The 9,188-nt window shown below is 27.8% G+C and overlaps 1 protein-coding gene across 2 annotated transcripts; it reads left to right on the top strand.

The window, feature by feature from the left end:
• Positions 1–1,149: 1,149 nt before the first annotated feature.
• LOC127073568 (pyruvate dehydrogenase (acetyl-transferring) kinase, mitochondrial) lies at positions 1,150–8,976 on the top strand. 2 transcript variants are annotated; one of them, XM_051014775.1, is made up of 6 exons: positions 1,150–1,570; positions 2,577–2,835; positions 2,935–3,115; positions 3,196–3,343; positions 3,434–3,647; positions 8,451–8,976. In XM_051014775.1, exons 1-6 carry the CDS (start codon positions 1,322–1,324, stop codon positions 8,531–8,533), a joined length of 1,134 nt encoding a protein of 377 aa, XP_050870732.1. In that variant the 5' UTR covers positions 1,150–1,321; the 3' UTR covers positions 8,534–8,976. The 2 variants fall into 2 exon arrangements, with proteins under 2 accessions (XP_050870732.1, XP_050870787.1); XM_051014830.1 differs by lacking the exon at positions 8,451–8,976 and adding an exon at positions 3,923–4,147.
• Positions 8,977–9,188: the final 212 nt, after the last annotated feature.

Raw genomic sequence — 9,188 nt, 5'->3', positions numbered from 1 at the left:
ATGAAGCCTTGATTAAATGACACTCCATTAATATTAAAAAAAAAGCCATAGAAAATGATAAAATATCTAAAGTAAAATTGTATACAAAAATAATTAAACAATTTTTTATTTAAATTTTTAATAAAAAATTTGTATTTTTTGTTCAAAAATATATAATATTATAAACAATCATTTTTAAAAATTCCAAAATAATATCTCTTTCAAATTTATTAATTTCGAGTTCATTCATTAAAAATACAACAACACTCACACTTTTGAAAATGAGATTTATTTACCATCTATAAAACATTAGTAAAATTACATTGAATTTAATAAAATTACAGCATTTATATTTTATTAAAATAAAAATATCTTTTTTAAAATGATTGTTATAGTATTTATTTTGTTTTAAAAAATTAAAAATATTTTTTAATAAAACTTCTAATAAAAAATTTGTTTAAGTAGTTTTTTTTGAAATGTTATTTTAAATATTTTATTAATTTATCATAGCTATATTTGAATATTATATTTTTTAGAAAAATTATTTAAATTTGAAGTTACTTCGAATAATTTTTCATAAAAATCATTTTTAACATACATATTTTGAAAACATGTGATTTTAATTATGTTTTAAATTTCAATTAACTATATTTATATTATTAGATTTCAAAATTAATATTTTAATTTATAAAAAAATGAGTTTAATATTTTTTAATATTTTTAAACTAAAACAAACCAGTCAAAAATTTAACTATTAGCAAAACTCGCCATAAAATTCTTTCAATCTCATCATGATTTCAAAGCATTTAGTTTTGAAACTTTATTAAATTCAGACAACAACAAAATTATATACTAAAAAAACCATTATTTAAAATTATTACAAATTTGATTTTGATTTCCCAAAAAATATCAAAATTATTTTTTAAATTCATTATTACAAATCTTATTAATTAAACTTTATTCTTAACCCCTAAGTAATGATCTCTTAGTAAAAACTAGACAATTTGTGTGTTTCTCTAGTAGTTTCAAGATCAAATTCCTTTAATCTATTAAATTAATGAAGAAATTATTAATAAAAAAAGTTATAAGAAATATATTTTTATCAAAAAAAAGAAAGAAAAAAAAAACAAATTAAACCATGTGCTATAAATATGTAAATGGGTTCACAAAACCATCCTAAGCTTATCCTTCAAATCAATTCTTATATAGCTTAACACCATGAAAAAAAAATCACTTCCTTCAAATTTCCCACTTTCCGTTAAATCCAAAGTTTCAATCTTTTCTTCTCTCATTTCTGATTAACTCTCCATCTTCACCATCACAATTCAAACTTTTTTGAGCCATGGCTGCAAAGAAAGCCATTGAAACATTCTCAAAAAGCTTGATTGAAGATGTGCATAAATGGGGTTGTTTCAAGCAAACTGGTGTGAGTTTAAGGTACATGATGGAGTTTGGTTCAAAACCGAGTGACAAGAATTTGCTGATTTCTGCACAGTTTCTTCATAAGGAACTTGCTATTAGGATTGCTAGAAGAGCCATTGAACTTGAAAATCTTCCTTGTGGTTTGTCACACAAACCTGCTATTTTGAAGGTAAAGTTTTAACCTTTTCATCGTTGCAATATGGAAAGAAATCATGGGTTGCTTTTTTGTTGATCTTATCTGTTTTAGTATAATTTTGACTCTTTGATCTTATCTGTTTAGGACAATAGAGATTTAGATGTTTCTTGCAAGTTTCAGTTATTTGTGGTGTTATTTTGTTTATTTTAGTGTTTTGGACTCTGTAGCATCGAAACCTCTGAAAAAATGTGTGAGAAACTGACAAGGACATTAGTGATTATTTTAGTTTATTCATTTTTTCAAATGATTATCGGTGTCCAAGTGTCTTGTTGTCTGCTCTTGATGTGTTTTGGATGTTCCTTGCAAGTTTCAATTTTGTATGGATGTGTCTTGCAATTATTTTGTTTATTTTAGTATTTGTAATGATAATTAAAAAAGTGTTTTGAGGATTACTTGATTAGCATTAAGATATAATAATGTAGATTATTGGTTTAGGTTTCTAGTTTATAATATAAGTGGATAATGATCATGGCATGTTAAACCATGTTTGGAATTGGTTTGTTATATAAGCATGTGAAGTTCTGTATTGTTTTGTACGATGTTTATTCTTTATGAATTGTTTAATTGAACATTTTTAAAGAGAGAGCTTGGTATATAAGCATGTGAAGTTCTTGATGTTATTCAGTGATTCTTGATGATAGCAGATACTATAACTCCTTGGGGTAATAGTCATTGCCGTCTCAAATTTTAGAGGCCTTGCGTAGATAATAGCGGTTTGCGGTAATAGTAACAGTTGCGCCGTGATTTTTAGTAGTGCAGAGAATTGCTGTCAAAACGCGTGTTTTGCAGTTCCAACAGCATCTGTCGTGGCTCATTTCACGGTCGCAGACCTTTATTTGAAACTTTGGTTATGATGCTCTTGGATTGATGCAGATTTTAACGTGTGATTTATGGATATTTAGTGACAATATTACTCGATGTAAAGTTGACATTTTGTAAATATTTATTGAATTTTTGTGCTACATTTTTATGATTTTAGGTTAGGGATTGGTACTGGGATTCCTTTCGCGATATTCGATCGTTCTCCGAGATCAAGAATATGAATGATGAAAAAGAGTTCACTGAAGTGATAAAGGCCATAAAAGTGAGACACAACAATGTGGTGCCTACAATGGCCTTGGGTGTTCAGCAATTGAAGAAAGATTTAAATCCAAAGATTTATAAAGAAGATATTGTCGAGATTCATCAGTTCCTTGATCGTTTTTACATGTCGCGAATTGGAATCCGAATGCTTATAGGTTGGTTTCAGAAACACTCTACATGCCTTCTACAAGACTAAGCCGTTTGCTTATACACTCTTACCATATAATGCGTGTTTTCCTTTTCGTTTGATTCAGGGCAGCATGTCGAGTTGCACTATCCGAATCCTCGTCCTCATGTTGTAGGTTATATAGACACAAGAATGTCTCCTGTGGAGGTAGCGAGAAATGCTAGTGATGATGCGCGCGCTATATGTTGTCGTCAATATGGAAGTGCTCCCGATGTTCATATTTACGGCGATCCTGATTTTACTTTTCCGTGAGTTACATACATTTTACTTCCATGAAGTCGTCAGTTCTATTTTTTAAAATGTTAATAATCGTATGTTTTTTGAACAGGTATGTTCCGGCTCACTTGCATCTTATGGTATTCGAGTTGGTTAAGAACTCGCTGCGTGCTGTCGAAGAGCGTTACATGAATTCCGACAAAGTTTCACCTCCCATAAGAATAATAGTTGCTGATGGATTAGAGGATGTTACCATAAAGGTAACTTTTGTTAACTTATATGATGATTGATGATGCAGTTGTTCTTTTCGAAATTCTTTGTTGAAGCATTTCGTCGAAATGAAATTGTAGATCTCGGACGAGGGAGGCGGAATACCGAGAAGCGGTCTGCGAAAGATTTTTACGTATCTGTATAGTACTGCTAGAAATCCATTGGATGAGCATACAGATCTTGGAGTAGGTGATAATGTGACAATGGCTGGATATGGATTCGGTCTTCCTATTAGTCGGCTGTATGCTCGGTATTTTGGCGGCGATCTTCAAATAATCTCTATGGAAGGATATGGTAAGTAGACTTTTCACTTCATTACAATAGATTTCCTTCTATATCGAGTCTGATCAGAGACGTCGAGTCTGATCATAGACGTCTTAAGTTTTTGAAGGCTATATATAGGTTAACCACAATTGAAATATGGCAAATTAATTACGGACCCTATTTTGTTGTGATTTAACTGTGACAAATATTTGACGGTCCTGAGTTTTATCAACTCCGGAATGTAGAATATTTGGTTCAAATTCAACAAGTATTCTGATATGATCATTGGTTGAGTTTTTTTTTAGGAACTGATGCATATCTACATCTATCTCGTTTGGGAGATTCACAAGAACCTTTGCCATGAAATTAAGTCATTTACTTTTCAGTCACACACAAGAGTTGTGATATGCAACATTAAAGAAACATTGTTGAAACACAAAAAAGTAAAAGTGGTGTCAATTTTTTCATATTATAATAACTTGAGAAATTTGTTGTAAATATTTCATACATAAGGTTGTTTATTATGGTAATGATCCTTTCTTGGCCTTTCAATCAAAGGTTTGAGAATTTGTCCCTTTGATATTGTTTAGAATGAATAAGATATTGATGTGTTTGGAGGGTCATTTTTGTGTGGTCCTAGAAAATTCTAATCCAAACCAATGGTCACTATTAAAGTGAGATAATGAGAGGACTTAAATTTCATACTCCACCTATTTTTTTTATTATATTTCATTTTTCCATTTTTACCTATTAAAAAAACTTAACTAATTTATGTAAAAATATGTAATATAAATTATTTTGTAAAATTATTATTTAGGAATGATATGAGAATTTTTTTAAATGATAAAATAGTAAGTACTTTGGAGTATAATAAAAAAAAGTTGTATTATTGACTCTTTAATATTATAAATTGACTATAATTTAGTTTAATCTTTTAAAATAATAAAAGGAGTGTTTAGTTACACAAGAATAGTCAAAATTAGGCAAAAAGATAAGCAAGTTAAAATAGTTTTTATTAATATGGTTGGCTAAGAATATTACTTCTTTCAATTTTTATTATATGTTGCTTATTGTTTTTTATTTTTTTATTTCTTTTTTGCATTTATTATTTTTTCCTTGTTTCAATTTTTACTAATTTATTTTTCTCATACAAAAATAATTTTATAAAATTCTTAGTAATTTTTTTTATTTTCATATCACATATATTATATTTTTCTATTAAAAATGATTTTTTTTTAAAATTAATTAAAGTAGGCAAAAAGATATATAGAAGTTAAAATAGTTTTTTTTAATATGGTTGAAAATAAATAAATATTACTTTTTTTTTATTATATGTTGTTTTGAGAAAAAAATATATTAAATTATAAATCATTTCACAATATTAATGAATTGTTATTTTATTTTTTTTATCATATCTATTAGTATTTATTATTTTTCTTCTTTTAATTTTTTTAATTTACTTTTCTCACAAAAAATAATTTTTTAAAATTTTTAGTTTCTTTATTTTCATAATATCTATCATATTTTTCAATACTCCTAAAAATATTTAAACAACTTATAATAAAAAATAAAGGGAGAATAAATTATGTATTTCTCTATTGAAATTGAAAAAAAAAACTAATTTAAGCAATTGTTTCAACTATAACGTTAAATCATTTTTAACAAAAAAAAAACTTTTGGATAAGGCTTACTCACGGACATAATTAAAACAAAAATTTAAAATTTAAAATTCTTAAAGAAACGGTCCCATGTAATAATGTACTACTCTTTAGAAAATGACATTTGAAAACATGCCCGTCTTGTGTTCTCTTCCACATGTTTCCTTTCTTTCCCACTACTGTTCCATGTTTTTTTTTCTTTATATTTTTCTCAATAAATAAAAAGGTCCTCCCTAAAAACAATTAAAAAATTAAATTAATATTTAGATTTAATTAAAATATACGGACACATTCAATTAATCTTAGATATATTAAAATAAATTTACTTTTATTTTAAAAACTTATAAAATAAAAGAAACAGACGATGATATTTTACTCTTTTCTTTCTCTCATTAATTTTTTTTACAATGAAAAATTTATTATGTTATTATTATATTTGACATCTATCTACCTAATAAATTAACCAATGTATACTTAATATTTTAAAATGATTGGGATGATTTGATGGATCGGTGGTTTTATATTAAACAACTATATAAAAAATATCCAAGATAGATGCAGAGATGGAATCAAAAATTTTAAATTATAGGGATGTTCTATTAATTTATGAATTTGTAATATAAATATTTATTATTTACTTTTTTAAAGCAAAACTACAAATCCTGCTTATTTCTTATACAATATATTTAAAAAATATATTTAATAATTTTATCAATCTTATACCTTTTTCAATTTTATTATCAATAAAAATACTATCTATCTATTTATATATAAATAATTAATGATGATATAAATAATTATCTACGATCTTCTATGATAATATTTTAGTGATAAAATTAAAGTATAAAATAATTCTAATAAAAGTTACTTTGAAATTAAGTATAAAATTATTTTAATTGAATATATTTTAATTTAAAAAAAAAAAATTAAAATAAAAAACTCTCAAATATCTTAAAGGAACTCTAAACAAAAATATAGCCATGAAAAGAACATTTTTCAATTAATTAATAGGCTATCATGTGTAAGACAAATATACTTTTATTAATTGTTTATATAATTTTTTCATCATATAGTTTAAATATGTTTTAAAGCATAGTGGGGGCACATGACCCCATATCCAATCACATAGCTTCGTCCGTGGGTGCATGTTCATATTCTTCTTTTATTTTATCTATACTTATATATAAAAGAGATATAACTATTTGGAATGAACTATAAAGGAGATACAGTTTAAATATTTTTAATATTCTCAAAATGTATTGGTTAGTTTTTTTTTAATATTCTCACGTGAATATGAATTAATATAACTCATGCATATCACTACATGATAATTGTCCAACTCCAACTGTCTTTTGTCAAAAATTAAATCCAAGTCATCATTCCATTGGAAAATTTGAACAGCCACATCATCACTTACCATATCATAATCTGCATTTTTATCTTCTTTTTCTTCTTCTATCACCTTCATCAACAAACCATACCAATGTACTACATTTTCTACACATTGTAACATCCCGTTTTTTATTTAGATATTTTATTATATTTTAATTATTTGAATTATGCATTTTGATGATTTATTTTATGGTCGAGTGTTGGCAAGGTATGTATCATTGAGTTAAGGGTATATAGAGATGATACAAATAAGTAGAATAATTTAGAATTGTTTTGATAATTAAAAATAATATTTTATTTATTTATATTATATTAATTAGTGAAGATAGAACAATTGGGACAAATATAAGAAATTGAGAAAGTTAGTGGGAAGAAGGTGGGATAACTAAGTTTGTGCCAAGTTGATAATTTGGAAAAGTTTACCATAAAAATAAAAAGTTAAGAGGAACCTAGGTTTAAGGAGATTTTCACAGTGACATTGTAGAAAAATGAGCAAAGAGTCAATAGGTAAGGTGATCAAGGAAAGAGAGTGAAGGTTTCAGTTCAGAAATTTTGCAAGGAATTCAGGTAAGGGTGAGAACTTGTTCCAATAGTAAATGGTATGATAGAATGGTAGAATGAAGAAACCCTTAACCTCCTTAGGGTTTGGTGTTTTGATTCATAATTTTGACTTGGGATGCTATGATGATTATTATATGATGAATTTCGTGTGCCTTATATGCGTGTATTATTTCTATTTTGATGATTGAACATATATTCACCATTGTTACAATTTCGAAGGTTTTAGGCATAATCTTAAAACAATAATTAGATGATTTAATTGTGTTAAAACTCTAAATTAACTTAATATAATTAGAGTATTGCATGAGTTGTAATTTTCTGAGCGTTTGGTTTTTTACGGAATCAAAATCGGAGGTCCAGAAGGCCTCCAACGATGAAAAAAAGGAGAAAATTCTGCATTCTGTCCGTCACAACTACACTCAGCGCGGGAGCATTTGTTCGTGTTTTTCGGTTGAAATCATTTTGGACGTAACTTTTGATCCGTAAGTCCAAATCGAGTGTCATTTGAAGTGTTAGATATTGGAAATAGAGGACTATAATTTTGTTTCAGGGATAAAATAATTTTGATGATTATTTCATGGACTTTTTAGGGTTGAAGAAGATGAAATTTGTGTTGAAAATTTTAGAAAAACAAAAACTTTTTAGTAACGCCTTCGTGCACGGTTTTGATCATAACTTTCAACTCGTGAATCATTTTGGGTTGGAGTTTGAAGCATTAGAAAGCTGACTCTCAGAGGTATAACATGACAGTGATAAGTGAATTGTTTGAGTATTATTCCTATGCCTACTGTATTGATGAAGTTTTTGTTCATACGTTTGATTAATAAATTGTTGACATATCCCGACGATTTTGGTCATAACTTTTATTATGCAAGTCCGATTTTGATTCCGTTTGAAGCCTTAGAAAATTAACGCTCAGACCTATAACATGGCAGTGATTGTTGATATGTTTCAATAATATTCACATGTCTACTATGTTAATAAATGTATTGGTTTATACGTTTGATTGATGAATCGTTGCATTATTGTAATATCGTGGTGTGATAATTATGTTGTTATGTCGATAATGTTAAGATGTTGATGAGTTGCTATTGTTTGTTGATATTATTCACGTGGTAACATAAATTGGTTGTTTCATGATGAATGATGTGATGCATAAATGATGAGATGTGTGTGGGGATCCTTCAGGTGAACCTTATTGTATTAATGCATGTTATTTCAGAGTCATGCATCTTGATGTACGAGATTCAGTCCAATTTTGGTGAGCCTCAATTCTATGGTGATGGATCGTATGCGAGTATCTAATTTCTATTATGGAGGATTAGTGAAGTGTTACCTATGTTGATGGTAACGATTTTTGGTGAGCCTCGATCCTATTGTGATGGATCGAGTGCGAGTAGCTAATTCCTATTATGGAGGATTAGTGAAGTGTTACCTATGTTAATGGTAGCGATTTTGGTATGCGCTGGTTCCAAGAGGAAATCGATCCTATGATGGGGATCATGGAGTGAGATGAACCTGGGTGCTCATATTTGGTACCACATGCATGTCGAGTCGGTGTTGAGTACATTACATAAATTCTGCATTTGTATTGGTTGTTGTTGATGTGTTGTTGGATGAGATGTTGTTGCATATAATGTTAATGATAATTGAGATGTGGTTTTGTATGATGTTGATGATAATTGAGATGTTGTCGTATATGATGTTGATTATGATTTGGATGTAAGAATATGATATATTATTGTGCATGATTGTGTAGATGTTGTACTATATTCTTCATTCTATATCGTTATTATTGATATGAATTATCACCTCTTTTGTTTGAATGTTGCCTTTACACGGGCAGCATGCAGATACTCAAGAGTAGTATTGATGAAGTAAGTGGAAGGTAGCTCTTGGAGTTACTTCTTTATTTTTTCGCTTTTACTAGTGGTACATTGCTCTGATCATGTAATATCGG

This window comes from Lathyrus oleraceus, chromosome 1 (genome assembly GCF_024323335.1).
Source record: "Lathyrus oleraceus cultivar Zhongwan6 chromosome 1, CAAS_Psat_ZW6_1.0, whole genome shotgun sequence".
Taxonomy (NCBI): domain Eukaryota; kingdom Viridiplantae; phylum Streptophyta; class Magnoliopsida; order Fabales; family Fabaceae; genus Lathyrus; species Lathyrus oleraceus.
This window is presented reverse-complemented; position numbering and strand designations above follow the sequence as displayed.